This window comes from Chiloscyllium plagiosum, unplaced genomic scaffold (genome assembly GCF_037043375.1).
Source record: "Chiloscyllium plagiosum isolate Xiang-an unplaced genomic scaffold, Cpla_swu_hap1 HiC_scaffold_19, whole genome shotgun sequence".
NCBI lineage: Eukaryota > Metazoa > Chordata > Chondrichthyes > Orectolobiformes > Hemiscylliidae > Chiloscyllium > Chiloscyllium plagiosum.
The window spans coordinates 63,729,138-63,749,573 of NW_028270157.1; the positions used below are offsets into that span (position 1 = coordinate 63,729,138).

Here is a 20,436-nt window from a genome sequence, read left to right on the forward strand (position 1 = left end):
AGAACAAGCAGGGAAAGAGGTCAACTCCGTGCTGTAAGGCTAAATGTGAATGATGTTGCAGAATGCGGGTATCCTGGTTTAATCAGGATTACAGAGGCTACGTGGCACAGAAACAATTCATCTGGCTCAGCCAGCTCTTTTTCAGCTTTGTCCCATTTTCTTAATCTAAATCACATCAGGTCTCTCCAGTCCCTTCTCCCTCATTCCCTCATTCCTGCTTCCAGAAAAAACATTCGTGGTCAAGAGATTCCTTGATAAATGGATCAAATGACAAAGGCATCGATTTAAGGCAAGGGGTCAGAGGTTCAGGGGGATGTCAAAAAGGACTTGTTCAGCCACAGGGTGCTGGGATTCAGGAGCTCACAGCTTGTAAGGGGGGGGGGAAAGCGGCAGAAACCCTCAGAACATGTCAGAGCTGTTCAGATGTGCATTGGCCATGCCAAGGCAAACATAGCTATGGGTCAAGTGTGTGGATTAGAATACTTTGGTAGCATGTATTTGACTGGGATAGACTGGGAGGGTCCTTTCCACTACTACAGACCTACAACTGTATTCACCTCAACCATTTTCACCATTCTCCAGGAGAGGAATTCTCTTTAGAACTTCCTTGGTTACCATGGTGGCATCGAATGATGCTCCTTTCAACTAGAGGAAACAGTCTGTATCTACTTGAGCAAAGCTTCACTCCCCCATACCCTATCTCAATGAGCGAAAGACCCTCAACTGCAGAGCAACGCCCATAAGCCCTGGAACGGCAGTTAGAATCGTGCAATCCCAACAGTGTGGAAACAGGCTGTTTGGAGGTTCGGTGTGGACTTGATGGGCCAAAGAGCGTCCTACCCAGACCCACCCCCTACCCTATCCCTGTAACCCTGCATTTCCCATGACTAGTCCATCCCTGGACACCGAGGGTGGTTTAGCACGTCCAATCCACCTAACCTGAACATCTTTGGAGGAAACCCATGCAGCCATGGGGAGAATGTGCAAACTCCACACAGTCACCTGAGGCTGGAATTGAACCGGGGTCCCTGGTGCTGTGAGGCAGCAGTGCTAACCACTGAGCCACGGTGCTGCTCAAACTTAAAGGTAATAAGGCTCCATTAACATTATTACTAAGCTTTTAAGTAAAGAATATGGGGACAAGTGTTAATTGAGGGAGTTAAAATAATATTCAGAGCAATTGGTTTGGATTGAGAGAAACTATCTCCTCTGGTGAGGGAGTTTAAACCTAGAAATTCGAGTCAAGTCATTCAAATGGTGGCAGGGAACATTCTCCCCAAGTGGAAGGCTAACGGTAGTCTGGCACCAACTCCACCAAAAGGCTAAAGATGCTGGGGATTTGTAACTGAAGCATCTAATTAGACATTGATCGCTAAGTCATTAGTGTTAAAGTCGTAAAGATGCCCACTAGATTTGAGGTACAGATGCACCATAATCTGATTGAAAGTGAAGAATGAAGCAAAGAATTGGTGTGTTGATGGTCTGCTGTAAGATTCCTCAGAATTTAAGGTCGAACACACATACTTGTAATGGGACTGTTATGATCATCCCCTGGAATCCAGGACAGCTGCACACTTCTATCTTGAGGGTTGGTTAATTCCAGGTCCGAAGGGGGATCGGGACTGTCTATGGAATGAAGACATTAAATTAAAACCAGAAAGATGCGACAGAGTCAAACAAATCAGAAACTGGATGGATGTGTGCGGCAATGTAAGGCGGTGTGGCTGCATGCACAGGGGTCTCTCTTGCGTACCCAGCAGGGAGATGGGGAGATGTTAGGTCTGGCTCAGCAGTGACCATCAAGTTCAATAAGGCTTCAGCAAAAACAGCTACATGCAGATACTCAGGAGACTGAAACGACCCGTATGCATGATTGGACTTTGCAGTCCATTGCAGTTCTTCAAACTGAAGCTCTTAATTATTTGTTGCCAAATTATTTGTCTTCAGAAAGACTGTTCAGCCTGAGCTTAATAGAGGCAGAAGTCTAAGGCATACAAAACAGGGAAGAGGTCAGGCCGGGAGGCAGCGGTGGGGGTTAATAAACTCAATCCTTCGGAGGTACCTGACAGACTCTGATCAGACAGAGTTTAAATGATTGCTGCATTTCTGCTTTCACTACAATAACTGGATGTTCAATCTGTGTAATGGTCACTCTTTAGAGTGCAAATAAACTTTCTAATCTCTGACCGAAATGTGATAAGCTCTACTTTGGAACAGCATCATTTAGTTCGGAGATCTGCTCTTATTAAAAACCAGTACATGTCAAAAGACAAAGTTAAATATTTAAAAGCCTCTGGGGAATGCAAATGAGCATTATTTCAATGGCATGAGAAATGAGGGTCTTTCATTCTGTGGATTGATTAGAGAGAGCTGCGATTGTTCTCCTTTACAGCAATTGGCAATTATACAGAGATCTCATGACGGAATTCAACATTATGAAGGGAAAATAGAAAATGTTTCCAACGACAAAAGGGTCAACAGCCAGAGGACACAGATTTAAAGGACTTGCCAAAAGAAAGTCAGAGAGGAAGTGAGGGAGAATTCTGCCACTGCAGCTGGCCGTTCTGGTCTATCCCAGATCTATCCCATCCCAGACCACATTGCCTGACTGGAAGCTGATTCAATTGTGAATTTCGAAAGGAAATCGAATGTGTTATTGAGAAAGGAACATGTTTCAGATCCATGGAAAGAAGGGTGGGAGCAACGGGCAAGCTCTATGGAATATCACAACAAATTTCTGTGGTTAGGACCTCTCGCCAGGTTCACATAAATTCTAAACAACTCCCTCACAATTCATCGGACGAGGGTTCACTGAATTCAGTTTAATAAAAAGCACTTAAGTCGTAATCCTTTTAATGAGCCCAAGTTGCTTGCTGCCCTGCAGCCAGGCTAAAAGTGATGAGGAGTCCACAGCCTCCAGGTTAATTCACAGCCTTTTGTGTTGAACTTTACCATAAGCAGTTTCAGAGTAATGGGGATCCCTGGATGGACACATCCTCAAAGTTTAAGGTATTTGCTCAGGCAGGATCACCCTCTTTGAACCTATGGCTGTCTACTGAGAAGTCGACAAATGCTGTATGCATGGGATTTATTTTTACACAAACTGGGAAGAAAGCAAATGGATCTGCGTATTAACTTTTTAAAAATTTACTGGTAGGTCTTCAATGTTCAGTTATCCCCCAAAATGATGTCTTCAACTTGTAACACTCTGGAATGCGTCTATTACTGGGGACATATTTGATTAAATCCAGTTGAGTTTCTTGACACACTGCCTGATGCGTGGCAGTCCCTGTTATATCACAGAAAATGTGGTCACCCAATTTGCATACAGCAAGGTCCCTGAAGCAGCAACATGGTGATGACCAGATTGCCTGTATTACTGGTGTTGGTCGAGGGATAGATACTGTCAGGATACTGAAGAGAATGAACTGCTTTTTGCACAAATAGTGTCATGAGATCGTTTATATCCAGGATGGATGGGGCCTCTCTTTATTGTCTCCTTGAATCAAGCAACATCCTTTCAGTACTGAAATATGGATGCAACTGAGATGATCTGCTTAGACTTCTGCAATGAGACAAACCTGACTCCAAGGTGAGAGGTCCACCATTGAATTATGGGTGACGATTGAGTGAAAGTAAGTGGGCATCTTATAATTTATAACTTTGTCAAGTTGTAGAGAGCATTCACTTGAACAAAAGATGCTTTGAAGGTCAATGTCAGCAACACACGCACCTCCAGGAGACGACTAATGGTAACAAAAGAGCTATAGTAGCTGCAGGAACTCATGGGCATGCAGAAACAGTGGGGAATTCAAATCTGCTCAGTGCAGAACTGCACAGTATGTCAGGGAAACTATGTTTCACAACAGCACCATGTGGAGAGATCAGATCCAGCTTAAATTTCACAAATGATCATGTTAACCTAGAGGGTCTCCTGTATTATCGCTGATGAAAGAAAACATGCAAGTGCAGCAAATAAGTCGATAAAGTGTTCCACCCTCCTGATTATTTTTCAATGAGCTGCATTTGTAAAATTGGAGCCAGTCAGCACAGATCACCCATAGACACGTCAAACACATGACATGTATTTTAGGTACATGCACACATTCCAGACTCTCCTACATATAATCACAATCCACAAACATACACGCAAGACACACACACACACCTGAAGACACATACACTCATACGTACCGAACACGATTGCGCACACGCACACAATCTAAGACAGGTATATATGGCCAATCTAGGCACACAAGTACACTCAGCCATTCTATACACACACACTTTCTTTCTTTCTCTCTCTCTCTCATATACACACACACACAAACAATTGTTGTGGTCAGAGAAAAGCCATTTATTCCATCATGTGAGCACCAGTTCTCCAAATCAGCATTATGACTTAATGATAATTAATCTGCCTTTTCCCACCTCCATAACCCCATATATTTTAATTTGAACAGAAACATCTAATGGCCTCTTGAATGTTTCAATCGAACCTGCCTACACCACACTTTCAGCCATGCATTGCAACCCTCAACCACTCGCTGTGTGGAAAAAGCATTTTCTGACCTCACATTTGCTTCTATTTGCGAATTACTTTCGATCTGTGTTTTCCCTTCGTCACTTGGACACTAAAACATTTTCTCTCTATCAAATATATCCAGACAACTTGGGAAAGATGTCTGCTAAGTCTCATTTAGTCCTTTAACTCTTCAAGAGAAAGAGACCCATTTTCTCCTAACTATCTTCATCAATGGAGTGTATGTCAACCTTGAAATCATTTTCATAAACCTCTTCTTTACAGACCCCCCCCCCACCGAAGTGTGGTGCCCAGATTGTAGTGCAATTTTCCAGCTGAGACCGAACCAGCATCCTTTCCATGTTCAACATAACCACCTTGCATTGTGCTCTATGCCCCTATTAATAAAGCTGAGGATGACATATAGCTTATGAACAACTCTCTCCACTCTGTCCTGCCACCTTTACTGTCTCCAGTCTCTCACACACCAGAGACATACACTTGGCAAATATTCACTGTTGCATCCCAGACATACAATTAAACACTCTGACTCTCCTGATAGGTAAAGTAGACAGTTACAGATACTCCTGGGTACTGAGACAGTTATTGTGTGTTTCCAATATGAGAGGAATTATCCTCCACCAAGTATTTATAACTTGCAATGGTGTAAAATTTAATCGTCACACCAGATATTTCACCCACTGCGTGCAAATAGCCTGATGTGACTGTAAAGTGTGTGCGTGCAGAAATTACAGAATTCCTCTCAGGAAAAAGCCGGAAAGGCTGGAAGCGCACAGCAGACCCAGCAGCATCTGGAAAATCGGACACAGTTGTGATTTGGAAAGTTGCCCTGCAAGAGAACAGCTTTCCTCACAGCTATCAATGGAGATGAATTACTCAGTGGAACCTCCATGACCAACTAGAATGGAGGGGACCTCAATGGTGGACAGTCTGAAAAACATCCAGATACAAGCAAAACTACTGCCTTGGGAATCAATCATTAAAATAATCCTTATTGTAGTCTGAGTGACCATCAAGCACACAAAACACTCAGACACTCATGTGTCCCATATGGATTTAACATCCATTCTGGTAATGGAGGTTCCACAGTTGGTGAAAACACAATCATCCAGGTGGTGAAGGAAGCACCAATACAGGTCAATCTAGAGTTAACACACATCTACATAAAATGTGTCTACCTTGGCTAAAAGAGGAAAAACAAAATCCCAAAGAAGTAGGCGTAAGGAACACCAAATGTTGGTGGCGACGTGGTGAGTGAATGCTACACATAAAGGAGCAGTGTGGAGCTGCCTCAGCATCACCCTCCACAATACTTCACCTCAAGTGGACAATGGATAGAGAAATGAAGCTGGTGAACATGCTACATTATGGCTGGAAATGAAAGTAAGAGAGCCAAGTCAAAACAAATGGAAGAGTGAAGTGTGTTCAGACAAACACTTGTTAGTTTACCGTATGGGCTAGCTGGAGTTGAGGAACGGGCTGGAAATAAAGAGCAAGGTTAGGGTTTAGTCGTAGCCAGCACAAGTTAAAACAGTCACATTTTTCTGCTAGTCTCATAAAAACAAAGAAGAAATTGCACATCAGCTTTTTAGATCTCAGAAATATCACAATCATTTCCACACAATGCATTATCTAGAGCTGTAGCGATAGTTGCCGTATCAATGATCAGTCCCATTTGGCAAACATCAAAACTCTACAGATGCATGCCCAGTCTGGTCACTTCCTTAATGTTTTTGGGCTGAACTGTAAAAGGATGACCACTTGGGTCTTTTTTTTTGTTCTTTAATGGGACATGGCTAACCCTAGTCTGGTCAGTTTCTACTATCCATTCTAAATATCCACTCGATCAGGGTGGCTTGCTCCAGTCATTTCAGAATCAGTAAAGAGCCAACCAGACTGCTTTGGGTCTGGAGTCACATGCAGTTAAAAACAGACTTTCTTCCTTCCATCAAACAACCAGATGGGACTTTTTTTTATATATGACAATTGACAAGTGTCACATGGTCACCGTTTGGTAGATTCTTAACTCAATTTTTAAAATTTAATTCAAATGTCACCATCAGTGGTATCTGAACTCATATCCTCAGAACAGCCTTGGATTCTGGATAAGTGACCCAGTGAGCTGCCACGATGCCACCATCTGACCCGCTTCCTGAGTGAATTCTCTGGCAGTAACTCAAATGAACTTCTGTATCTGATCATGGGGAGGAGTAGAAAATCTAAACAGCACAGGTCAGACTGGCTCGGCAACCCTATACCGCAGTCCATTCAGCCTAACGTATTTGGTAAACAACTCAGATATCGCTCAAGTCAACAGAGTGACAATGATCAGTGAAGGACACAGATTTAGAAACACAAAGGGGCTCCTTTAAAGGGGGTTTCAACTTGGTGTGCAAAGTAGTGGACATTTGCCGATTTGACGGGCAAGTTGCAGAGCCCCAGAGCTCTCCACAAAGTGTCAACACGATTGACTCCCCAACAAGGCAAGTTGTTGGGGAGATAGGAGATGACAAGAAGAGGGAGTTACAAGTGAGGAAGGCATTGTAGGGAGTCCTCTGGTGGCGGAATATTTTTCTGTGTCACACAGCAAGGAACGCCGAGTTGGCTCCGACCCGTCCAGATATCACAGGACCCCAATTTCCACATTCACAGACCCATCATCTGAAATAGGAGCAGATTTCTACCCAGGACCGATCTGGAACCAGCTGCCCTGCCACTTTCGAAGCTGCCAGCTATTTCTATTGGATAAAAGGTAACAGACAGCAGAGTGATTGCCGCTGCCATTCTGTTCAACGGGCACCGTGTGGCATCTTGGGCAACTTTTAGCTTCCCATTTGAGAGGCCGGATGTTGAACCATGGAAGGCTATGAGTCCATCCCATTCCAGGACTTTCCCAACAGGGTGACAAGCTGGGAGGTGGAGGGTACAGGGAGATCAATGTTTTGGTGAGCAGCAGCAGGAGGTTGGCCTTCACTTCCCTATGGCAGTGACTCTCAGGACCCTGTACCCTGACCTCCCAACTGCTTTGAGATTGCCTAGCTCAGCACAATCACGGGTTTGATGCTAACCTTGATACCCTTTGGATTTGTGTTACAGGTTGCCTGCAGCAGGGGGAGCCAAAGCTCCCAATTCACTCTTCTCTTTTGCAAAGCATTACCTCAGCAACACCTTGCAAGAGGGTCTGCTTTTCAAGTGATGCTGGTGTGACAAGGCGCTCGCACAGAAACAAAACGCCAAAGCCATTTAACCTTTGAACCCCAGATTCTTTTCACTGTGCCTCAGTACATGTGACAATAAATTCAATTCAATTCAATTCAATTCAATTCAGATTCTTTAAAGACTGGAGCGACAAGAGGAGAGCGCGAGCAAACAGAAGCCACATTACCTAGGACAGTAAGGTCGGCCGTTGCAGAGTTGGTGTCCAAGGTGGTGTTCACCACACACGTGTAGGATCCCTGATCTTCCTCAGACACATTCAGAATGGTCAAGGTGTCGCCAGAGGCTTGGTGCCTGAAATCGAGACCGTGGATTTGATGTTAGCTTGACTACATCAATCATTGGCACTGCCTCGGCCACTGATTGCAAGGGGATGCCTATTTTTGATTCGGATTTGTGGGAATTCATTCGACTTAAATGCTAATTCGTGGTGGGGGGGGGTTGCAGGTGAGGGGAACTTTGCTTCCCCACCACCCAATCTACATTGAAAAAGGATCCTGCTGCGGTGAAGCCTCTTGGAGATGTGATCAGTGGAAACGTGTGACCTGAGATAGGCGGGAGAATGTGATTCCCATTGGCATCATGGGGCATTCAGGGCAAAGATTTCTGACGACAAAAATGACAATGGGGAACATGCCTGCCGTAAATGTAAGACCGTCAGTAATAAATCCACTCAGGAATTCAGGAGAAACCTAATAACATGAAGGGGCTGGTAGGAATGCGAAGTGGGTGTGATACATCCCGCATCCCCGTTTGGGAAGTCTCTGTACAACTAGCAGTGGGGCTCACTCAAAAACGAAATCAGTTTCACTCCACTCCATCTCATCAACATATCTTTCTGCCCCTTCCTCCTTTATCAATTTAGTTTTAACTTCAAAAGTGTATTTTATTCATCCAAAATTTCTTTATATGTGTACATAATCACGAACGCAGTACAGTTCTCTATTTAGTTAACTTGCCCTTAATTGCACCTATACTCGCTACCTCAGCCATTCCTTGTAGTAGCAAGATCTAAGTTCCAACTGTCTTTTGCGTAAAGGGGTTTTTCCTGAATTCCTAATCGGATTTATTGGTGGTGGTTTTATATTTAGATTTGATCACAGTAGTCCTGATCACATGGCAAATGCTTCAATACTTTAACCTGTTTGCGTATTTGACAGTGAAATGGTGAGACAAAACCAGATTTAGAGTGTACTTTATGACTGGGGAGGGGAATTGCTAGATTAAAAAAAGGACAGTGGCAAGCAGCAGGAACCCGAGTTCAATTCCAGCCTCAGGTGACTGTCTGTGTGGAGTTGCACATTCATCCCACGTCTGCTTCCTCTGGGTGTCGCAGTTTCCTCCCACAATCCAATGATGTACAGGTTAGGCGATTGGCCATGCTAAATTGCCCATAGTGTCCAGGGATAGATGGATTAACCATGAGAAATGCAGGGTTACACAGATAGGGTTAGGAGCTGGGTGAGAGTGGGATGCTCTTTGGAGGGTCAGTGTGGACTTGATGGGCCGAACAGCCTGCCTCCACACTGTCGGGATTCTGTGATTGAAGTCTTCTTTCCCTCTTCCACCATCCAATGCTAATGGAATTGTTAACTAATCATGTCGATAACAGATCAGTGTGGCGCTGGACAAGCACAGCAGGTCAGGCAGCATCTGAGGAGCAGGAAAATCAATGTTTCGGGCAGGAGCCCTTCATCAGGAAATGCCGATTTTCCTGCTCCTCGGATGCTGCCTGACCTGCTGTGCTTTTCCAGCACCACTCTAATCTTGACTCTAATCTCCAGCATCTGCAGTCCTCACTTTCGACTATGTCTGTAACAGGCCCACACACTCGGTGAAGGAACGTTAATGGTGAAAGGTTTTAGGAGTCACAGTTAAGTCTCAAATGACTCTCATTGTGTCCCAAAATACTGTTGCCAGCTTTGCTCCCTTTGTTATTGAAAAATGATTGATATCATATTGAAATATATTTGTGTGTGCTGCATGATTGTTGGGGGTTTTCTACTTTGTAGATCTGTGGCTGGTCATCAGAGTCTATTGGTCAACAAAGGTCAAAATGACTGCTCAATGAGTTGGAAACTGATGAGTCCCTTTCCATCTCTTTTGGGGAATATCACCATATCGGCTGCGTTAACACAATCAAGGCCCTGGTACAGGAACCTACAGTACCTGTCGTCATCAGGCAGCTCCTCGTTGTTTTTCAGCCATGTAATTTCTGGAGTAAGTGACGGGTCGTGCTTCACTCTGCACTCAAACACAGCCGTGCCCATCGTCTGCACTGACTGATAACGCGGCTGCTTCAGGATGGTCGTCGGATCTGAAAATTCAAAACGTTCGTGACGGCCGACATACTTTCAGCAGCAAAACAAAGCTTTTCCAAAAACACGACCCGAAAGCATAATGAACCTCACCTTTGACCTGGAGAAATGCTTTGTTCTGGACGACGCCAAGGGAATTGGTTGCGATGCAGGTGTACGTCCCACTGTCATTCTTCTGCGAAAAGGCAATCTCCAAAGTGCCATTGTCATGGAAAACATAAGAGTCACCGCGGAGGACACTGCCTTGGTCATCCTTGAACCTGGGGTTGAACACATTTACAGTAACACCACTGGCAATGTGGAACATCCCCCACATCAATGTCAACCTCGGCTCAATTTCTCCCAACACCGTTTGCTTATTTCTGATTTGCCAGAATTCCTCGTAACAGTGTTCTTGTTTCTCTCAGCAATAAACAATCATTGAGCCTTACTATACAGGAGGCGGCCATTTGATCCATTGCTTCCATACCTGCCCTGGCTCCTGGCAAAGGGTTACCAGATTGGTATCACTGCCCTTTCCCACAGCTCTGGAAATATTTTCCTTTTAGGTAGAAACCCAACTCCCCCTTGAAAGTGGGCCATCGATTTGGGTAGCACATTCCTGACCAATAACATGCTGCGTTTCAAACAAAATTTCTTGGGCCCGACTCATGGGAAAGCCTGACTGATGCCCTCTCACAGCTCACAAGATACACATCCGAGCCACGTGCAATGTGACAAGGAATTTTCACGCTGTCACCCAGCAGTCAATGCCAAGATGGGAGTGTGAGAGGAGCACAAGTGCCCAAATAGAATACTCACCTCGAGACTCAGCTCCCAACGCTACTCAGAGGCCTGCTAAGCTTCACCCCTCACATCAAACCAACTTCCTTGCCCCGTCACTTTCCTCCCACAAGCATCCTACATTCCCTTATGTCATTCTATGCTCTCACATATCCTTGACAGTCATCCACCCATTCTGCACAATGCATCGTTCTCAAGATTTATGTAGTAATAGTGGGAATCATCTAAAACTGGTTGAAAAAGGATCAACTCTTAATGAATTTGAAAAAAAATCCTTGATTCAAATCTAAAAGCAAGGAGAAAGAAAAGTAATCCTTTAAGGGCCTTTAAGTAAATAATAAGACATTATTTACTTATATGGTCATAAAAGTTATATTTTATTTGGATTAATTAGATCACCCCATGAGCTGGGAGTTTTTGAGATCCAGCCAAGCATTTGTAATGGGACAAGGTTCCAAATAAAAGTTTTCAACAACACTACCAGAACAAATAATTGTTGCGATTTCAAAACAGAAGGCCTGTTCTTTGGAAGGGGAGTCAGGGTACATATCATTTTTTTCTACCTTCAGAAAAAAAGCAAGGTTTCCGGTCCAACTAAATTAGATTACAAATATGTCACAGCAAGGAATTTTCTTCTTTCCACTTCCTGATGCACTTTCTCCATTGGAAAAAGTAATGGAATGCATGTCAACAATTACACTATGATGGTCAACGTAACAGTCAATTTACCTTCACAGGACAGAGCTCTGTAATGAATTATTGCATTTAAAACATATCTGCATTAAATCACAGCATTTCAGAGTGACATTTGAACACATCAAAACATTTCATACTTCTCTTGCAGAATACTCCTGACGTCTTTAAGGACTTTCAGACCTGCTGAGCTTTATTTGGGCTTCTAAAACAGCATGTCAGTGGGCAAAAGTTGCGTGCAAGATGAAATATGATGTTTGTCCCCCAGGTCTGGGGAAGCTGAGCTCGGTTAGTCAGAGTGTACGTTTTGCACACTGGACACTCCTGACTTGTGAAAAATGTGATAGGGTCAGGAACAAGGAGGAAAATCCATCTTTTTGCAAAAAAAAATTGAAGTGTAGCCATTTGTACACCAAATCATGTCTTCACAATCAAGAAAAATGTCCACCTCTCACCTCCTTCCAGTTCTTTTGGCGATGAGTATGAATCTATGTCCTCTGGCTTTGCTCCTCCTTTGAATTGAAATATTTTCTTCATAACTAATCTTATTGAGTCCTCCAACTGGCAACTTATTGACCGTATCCACCAGTTCCAAACCCCCCCCCGCATCCCCCCAGCCAGGGAATAAAGTCTTCTTGCATCTAGTCTGTCCAACCCTTTTAGAATTCTAATTGTATCAATCGAATCCCCTCTCAACCTTCTAAATTACAAGGAATACAGGGCCAATCAAGCCAATCTCTCATAGGGCAGTCGGCCATCCCCAGGACCAGTCCAGTGAAGCTCGGCTGCACTCACTCTATGGCATGTACGTCCTCTCTTAGATTCTGAGATTAAAACTGCCCAGAATGCTCCAGGCATGGTCTCAGCAAGGCCCTGTATAACTGAAGTAAGAAATTCCTACTTTGGAACTCAAATCTCCTCACAGTGAAGACTAATATGTCATTGCCTTCCTAATAGCTTGCTGCACCTGTACGTCTACTTCCATTGGTGTACAAGGACACTCAACTCCGTCTGTACATCCCAATATATCACCACTTAAAAAATACTTTTCCTTCATTTTTCACACTGACATGTATTCACATTTAACTACGTACGGCATCTGCCATGTGTCTGCCTACTCACTGATTTGTCCAAATCACCTTGAAGCCTCCAGGCATCTTTCTCATAACTCTCAATCCAGCCCAGTTTTGTGCCAGCAAATTGGAAATGTTACATTTGGTTCCCTTATGCAGGTCATGTACATATATATATATATGATGAATAGCTGGGGCCTAAGCACTGATCCTTATGGCACCCCACTTGTCACTGCTTCAGAAAAAGACCCATTTATTCCCTCCCTCTCTGTCAACCAATTCTTCATTAATGCCAAAAGATCACTCTAATCCCATACACTTTAACTTTGCCCACTAACCTTTTGAGGGACCTATTCAACAAATACAAAACATCCATTAGGTCTATTTACTGGTTACATTCTCAAAAAACATTCAGTAGATTAGAAAAGCATGATTTGCCTTTCACAAATCCATGCCGACATAATATCATCCCATGAATGCTTTTCAAATGTTCTGTTATCATATCTTTCAGAACAGACTTTTTGCCATGACTGATTGATATTAGGCTAACTGGTCTGTAATTCTCGGTGTATTCCTTCCTTCCCTTTTTAAATATTTGTGTAGTGATTGGGACCAGGTGGACCTTGGTGATTACAAGATCCTGAGTGGTGTTTTTTAATCTGGGCGAATCAGGAAGTTCTGGCTGACCAATATTAATGGGAGATTTCAGAGAACCTCCTCGTGGGTCTGCTCCTGGGCCTGGCCAAACTGGCCATAAACAGGTCCAGGCAGCAGGCCGTGGAGGGGGTCGTTAGGGCCGACCGCCTGCCCCTCTTCCGCGGTTACGTTAGACCCCGGGTGTCCTTGGAGAAGGAGCACGCGGTGTCCACCAACATCCTGGAATTTTTCAGGGAGAGGTGGGCGCCGCAGGGAGTGGAGTGCATCATTTCTCCCTCCAATTCTATTTTGATTTAGTCCCTACCCTCCCCTTCACTGTTTTGATCACACAGCACTGTCCCTTGATGTGAAGGGCAGTGTTTGTCACTGGCCACTCGGGTGTTTTCCTATCTTCCTGATGGTGGAATTTGAATAAAGATTGGTGCACTTTGTGTCTTTCACGGTGTCTCACACCTGCACACACACACACACCAAAAAAAGAAGAAAAAAAAACAGAAGATCTTACACACACACACAAGAAAAAAAATTAATGGGAGATTTCAGAGGATCTCCTCGTGGGTCTGCTCCTGGGCCTGGCCAAACTGGCCATAAACAGGTCCAGGCGGCGGGCCATGGAGGGGATCGTGAGGGCCGACTGCCTGCCCCTCTTCCGCAGTTACGTTAGAGCACGCGGTCTCCACCAACACCCTGGAATTTTTCAGGGAGAGGTGGGCGCCGCAGGGAGTGGAGTGCATTATTTCCCCCTCCAACTTTATTTTGATTTAGTCCCTACCCTCCCCTTCACTGTTTTGATCACACAGCACTGCCCTTTGATGTGAAGGGCAGTGTTTGTCACTGGCCACTCGGGTGTTTCCCTATCTTCCTGGTGGTGGAATTTGAATAAAGATTCGTGCACTTTGTGTCTTTCACTGTGTCTCACACCTGCACACACACACCATGGGTGCTGGGGAAAAAATGAGCACTACCGCGGTTAGGCGGTAGTGTGGGGGGTTTAAATAAAAAAAACAGGTGTTGATCGCACTGCATTGCCGTTTTGAAAAAAAAGAAAAAAAAGTTAATGGGAGATTTCAGAGGACCTCCTCGTGGGTCTGCTCCTGGGCCTGGCCAAAAACAGGTCCAGGCAGCGGGCCGTGGAGGGGGTCGTTAGGGCCGAATGCCTGCCCCACTTCCGCAGTTACATTAGAGCATGCGGTCTGCACCAACACCCTGGAGGTGTTCAGGGAGAGGTGGGCGCCGCAGGGAGTGGAGTGCATTATTTCCCCCTCCAACTTTATTTTGATTTAGTCCCTACCCTCCCCTTCACTGTTTTGATCACACAGCACTGCCCTTTGATGTGAAGGGCAGTGTTTGTCACTGGCCACTCGGGTGTTTTCCTATCTTCCTGGTGGTGGAATTTGAATAAAGATTCGTGCACTTTGTGTCTTTCACTGTGTCTCACACCTGCACACACACACCATGGGTGCTGGGGAAAAAATAAGCACTACTGCGGTTAGGCGGTAGTGTGGGGGGGTTTAAATAAAAAAAAACAGGTGTTGATCGCACAGCATTGCCTTTTTGAAAAAAAAGAAAAAAAAGTTAATGGGAGATTTCAGAGGACCTCCTCGTGGGTCTGCTCCTGGGCCTGGCCAAAAACAGGTCCAGGCAGCGGGCCGTGGAGGGGGTCGTTAGGGCCGAATGCCTGCCCCTCTTCCGCAGTTACATTAGAGCATGCGGTCTGCACCAACACCCTGGAGTTGTTCAGGGAGAGGTGGGCGCCGCAGGGAGTGGAGTGCATTATTTCCCCCTCCAACTTTATTTTGATTTAGTCCCTACCCTCCCCTTCACTGTTTTGATCACACAGCACTGCCCTTTGATGTGAAGGGCAGTGTTTGTCACTGGCCACTCGGGTGTTTCCTTTCTTCCTGGTGGTGGAAATTGAATAAAGATTCGTGCACCTTGTGTCACTCACTGTGTCTCACACCTGCGCACACACACAACATGGGTGCTAGGGAAAAAATAAGCACTACCAAAAAAAAAGGAAAAAAAAAATAAACAGGAGTGTAGCTGGCTCTGAGAGAGCTGAACCAGTAGAAAAAAAAAATTAATGTGAGATTTCAGAGGACCTCCTCGTGGGTCTGCTCCTGGGCCTGGCCAAACTGGCAATATACAGGTTGAGGCAGCAGGCCGCGGAGGGGGCCATTACGGCCAACGGCCTGCCCCACTTCCACGGTTACATTAGAGCCAGAGTGTCCTTGGAGAAGGAGCACGCAGTGTCTACCAACTCCCTCGAGCTGTTCAGGAAGAGGTAGACATCATAGGGATGGAATGTTTTATTTCCCCTCCAACTCTATTTTGATTTAACCCCTGCCCTCCCCTTCACTGTTTGATCACACAGCATTGCTCTTTGTTGAGAAGGGCACTGCTCGTCACAGGCCACTCGGGTGTTTCCTTTCTTCCTGGTGGTGGAATATAAATAAACATTTACGCACTTGTTGTTCTTCACTGTGTCCTACACCTGCACACACACGACATGGGTGCTGAGGAAAAATAACTACCGCTGTTAGGCGGTAGTGCGGAGGAAAATTAAAAAAAAAAGGAGTGTGAAACAACCTAAAATAATTAATGGGAAATTTAGGATCTCCTCAGTGCAGGGAACTGACTCTGAGCTGGCTGGCCACAGCCAGTGTACTGTGCACAGGTAGATAAAGGGTGACTTGGTGATTGGATACCGGCCTCTGTGCAGTTATTTCAATTTGCCACCCTTCAGTTTGTAGGAACGGCTCCAGAGTTTTGGAAGATGACTACCAATGCATCCAATATTTTTAGAGTCATTTCCTTTTGGACTCTGGAATGTAGATTATTATTGTGGTTTGACAGCTTTTAACACCAGCACCTTTCTCTTAGTAATAATTATTCCTTTCAATTCTACCCTCTCACTAGATGCTTCTTTCCCCAACGTCTCTGGAAGGTTATTTGTGCATTCTTATGAAGAGGGAACCAAAGTACCTATTCAATTCTTTTGCCATTTCTTTGATCCTCATTATAATTTCCCAGGCTTCTGACGGTCAGGGATCTGCATTTGTCTTTACTTATCATTTTTTCTTCACATATTAATAGAAATTGACCATAAAACCTTCTCTGTTCTACCTTCTCATACTCTGCTTTCCCTCTCTTGACTAAACTTTGCATTGTAAAATACCCCTTAATCCTTAGGCTTGTTACTTTTCTGGCAAGTTTAAATGCCTCCTCTTTGGATCTAATACTAACCCTAATTTCTTCTATGAACCATGGTTGACCAAATGTTCCTCTTTTAATTTTGAGTCAGACAGGAAAGAATAATCGTTGTAGTTCATGCACACATTCTTCAGAATTGAACCATTGCCTATCCACCATCAACTCCTTAGGTATTAGATTAGATTAGATTAGATTACTTACAGTGTGGAAACAGGCCCTTCGGCCCAACAAGTCCACACCGCCCCGCCGAAGCACAACCCACCCATACCCCCACACTTACCCCTTACCTAACACTACGGGCAATTTAGCATGGCCAATTCACCTGACCTGCACATCTTTGGACTGTGGGAGGAAACCGGAGCACCCGGAGGAAACCCACGCAGACACAGGGAGAACGTGCAAACTCCACACAGTCAGTCGCCTGAGGCGGGAATTGAACCCAGGTCTTTGGCGCTGTGAGGCAGCAGTGCTAACCACTGTGCCACCGTGCCGCCCACTAAGGTTCCCTCATCCATCCTTACCAATTTGCTCACAGTTCCCTTTATTTAGCTTCAAAGGGTGTAAGGACATTCGAACAAGCGACAGTTTAGCATCAGTGATGGGGGAGAAGTTAGAACAATAATCAGAAAAAGGTTTGAGTTAACTAAAGAGAGCTAGCACAGATTTCTAAAAGGTAGATTGTGCTTGACTAATCTAATTGAATGCTCTGATGCAGCAACAGGGAAAATTGATGAGTAGAGCACATTGGATATTACCCTTTTGGATTTTACGAGGTGTTTGACAAAACAATGTTAAAGAGTGGTGAATATAATTGAAGCTCAGCAAAAGGGAGGTCATCATCAAACTGAATAACAAAGCTGGTTTAAGGACAGTGAGTCATGATAGGTTTTGATATGTCATGAATCGTGGGTTTTTTTTTCCAGATTGGAGGACGGGAGACAGTGGTCTTCCCCAAGCATCTGTACGAGTGTTTCTTTTGTTATATATAAATCAGTTAAGTATTAAAATGCAGGGTAGAGTTTGCAACGTTGTCAATTATGACAAACTTTAAAAAAGATAATGCCATTCCATTACCATAGGAGATGGACTGACTAGTATATCGGGCAGACAAGTTGCAAATGGAATTTAATACAGAGTGGTATAAACTAGCATTTTGGTAGGTTAGGGAGATTATAGGCTTGATGATACAGTTCCAAAGGGTGTGCAGAGACAGAGAGACCTGAAGGTTCACACAGATAGATGTTTGAAGCTGTTTGTAAGAGTCATTAACAAAGAAAAGGGATTTTACAAAATGGAGAGCAAAAGCTGGAAAGTTATTTTGTTACTTTATGTTACAAAGCTCTGGTTAGGCTATAACTAGAGAAATTCTAGGCACTACACTTTAGAAAGGATGTGCGGGTCCTCTTGAAGGTACAGTGGAGATTTATGAGAACGCAGGGATGGGGGAGTTTAGCTCCAAGCGTAGCTAAGTTGGAGAAGCTGGAACTGTTCCAAGATTTGGCAGCACCCTGAATAATCTGTGCACGATTATGGAAAGTTTAGATGAGCCAAGAAGCTCTGTAACCATCAGCAGATTGCACAAAGACTAGAAAATATTGATTTGAAACTTTGGACAAGAGATGCAGTGTCAAAATCTTTTACACTGTGATTAATAATGGCCTGTATCTTGCTGACTACAGCATAACTGATATCAAATCAAAGTTTAGTGTTTGAGAGAAGCACACTTATACACTTACAAGAATACAGTGTAAGAATGGGTCTGACTAGATTGCTCTTCAGAGAGCTGCCATGGACCTGAAGGCTCCTTTGGTACTCTCTTGCACGGATGGCATACCTCTATTTGGTGGAGACTCTGGCTTTTGTGGCTATACATTACGTGATGAGGCAGATGGCAATGAAATGGGATTTGCAACAATGTGCCTTCTTACTGTGCATAACAGGGTTATGGAACAGGGTGTGTTCTAAGTGTATGCGACAGGGTGTGTTGTTGAAGCGTGTGACATTGTGAAGCAACAGAGTGGTGTATGGCTTGCAGGGGAACTGCAACAACCCAAAAACATTTCTGTGGAGTAGCATTACCCATTGTAGAGAGCTTGCACTCATGAATTGCTGATGGTCTCCTTACCATTGAATCTGAGGTATTGGTGATCCAAAATACGCACAGTCCAGCAACACAGCCTTATTGGCAATGACCTGATAAACCTGGTCAGGCGGTGTCAGCATTCTGGGCGTCTCCGCTGAAAAATGCACCAAGAGATAAACATTTATCAGCTGAAATTGTTTTTTAAATCGTGGTTTCTAAAATTACCCAGGCCAAAGAATGTGCATGAACATCCAACAATAAATCAGACACAAGTGATATTACTGTACTTTTAAAAAAAATATTTTTCCTGGATTAAGGACATCTCAGGCTGGGCTGGCAGTTACAAACTCGTTGTAATGGCCGTTGTAGTGGTGGTGGTGAGTTGCCTTTCAAAGAAGGGAGTTTCAAGATTTTTTTTACCAAACAACTGTCAAAGAACAGTGGTGTAGTTTCATATCAGGATGGTGTATGGCTTGCAGGGGAACTTGGCGATGTTCCCATCCATTTGCTGACCTTGTCCTCTTACATGTTAAGGGTCTAAGTTTGGAACGTACTATTGAAGGAATCTTGGAGAGTTGCTGCATTGTATCTTGCAGATGGCATACAGTACTGGAGGGAATGATGGATAGGGGTCCAACTAAGCAGACAACATGGTCAGACTTGTTGAGTGCTGTTGGAGCTGCACTCATCCAAGCAAGTGGGGAGTATTCCATCACAGTCCTGACTTGTGGATGATGGACTGGCTATGGGGAGTCAGAATGCGAGTTTCCCACCTCAAAATGTTTAGGTGCTTTGTTGCTACAGTATTTCATTGGCTGGTGTAGTTCAGTTTTTGGTCAATGTTGATAGTGGGGGATTCAGCAATGGTAATGTGTGTCAAGGACTGATGGCTAGATTCTTTTCCAAGGAAAAGATCCATGCCTGGTACTTTAATGGCACAAATGCATGTGGCATCTCTCAGCTAAAACCCAATGAATGACATGATTTTCTGCAATAGCTCCACTGCCCCTCAGGATACCCACATGAGGTTATCAGTTGATGTCAGACTCCTCGCTACAGAAACTGGGAAGCTACCTTTGATGAATTATGAAGGTCAAACAGCCTAGCCACGATGGTGTACAGACCTTTGGAAACTTCAATCACTGCCTCAGGAATTAATCTTATGATACTTTTTTCCCGTACTGTACACAGACGTTCATTTAACACATTGACTGCCATTTAATGAATTCTCTCTTTAACACCATCTCCTGAACCTACCTTCCATCTATTGCTTTCTTAGCTGCTTGGCTCTCACCTTCAGGGTTATCTCAAAGGAGTGCTCTGAATTTACCATTAGTGCCTGTACCGTAATGCATCACGCCTCATTCAGAAAACCACGTCTTGTTTCAGCTGCCTTTGCTGTCTCAGGTCAGAGTTGAGCTGAAAATGTGTTGCTGGAAAAGCGCAGCAGGTCAGGCAGCATCTAGGGAACAGGAGAATCGACGTTTCGGGCATAAGCCCTTCTTCGGGCTTATGCCCGAAACGTCAATTCTCCTGTTCCCTGGATGCTGCCTGACCTGCTGCGCTTTTCCAGCAACACATTTTCAGCTCTGATCTCCAGCATCTGCAGACCTCACTTTCTCCTCAGGTCAGAGTTGAAACTTGCAATTCCTACTGAGGAAACTAGACACATGGGACATTTTGTAAGGCAAGCAAGAGAGTCATAATTGAGGGATCGCATGCTAGCATGAGCAAAAGGAGTTCGAGGAAACGGTCCAATTAGAAGATTCATGGACAAGTTACAATTTGGAGGAAGGTTTCTGTTCTTGGAACTACTATTGCAACTACAGCAGGCAATATCCTGGGATTAAGCAAACA

General features: G+C 44.3%; 1 protein-coding gene across 26 annotated transcripts in view; it reads right to left on the bottom strand.

The window, feature by feature from the left end:
• The window catches only part of nrcama (neuronal cell adhesion molecule a), a 419,288-nt gene that overhangs the window by 61,276 nt on the left and 337,576 nt on the right, over window positions 1-20,436 (bottom strand). For 20 of the 26 annotated variants that reach the window (XM_087997474.1, XM_087997473.1, XM_087997476.1 and 17 more), the window contains 6 exons: window positions 18,622-18,733; window positions 10,171-10,337; window positions 9,929-10,076; window positions 7,929-8,053; window positions 5,993-6,022; window positions 1,525-1,626 (listed from right to left, as the gene is read on the bottom strand). In XM_087997474.1, coding sequence (XP_087853600.1) covers window positions 1,525-1,626; window positions 5,993-6,022; window positions 7,929-8,053; window positions 9,929-10,076; window positions 10,171-10,337; window positions 18,622-18,733 — 684 coding nt within the window. The remainder of the gene's footprint in view (window positions 1-1,524; window positions 1,627-5,992; window positions 6,023-7,928; window positions 8,054-9,928; window positions 10,077-10,170; window positions 10,338-18,621; window positions 18,734-20,436) is intronic. The other 6 variants (XM_043709038.2, XM_087997468.1, XM_087997481.1 and 3 more) reach the window with 1 other exon arrangement.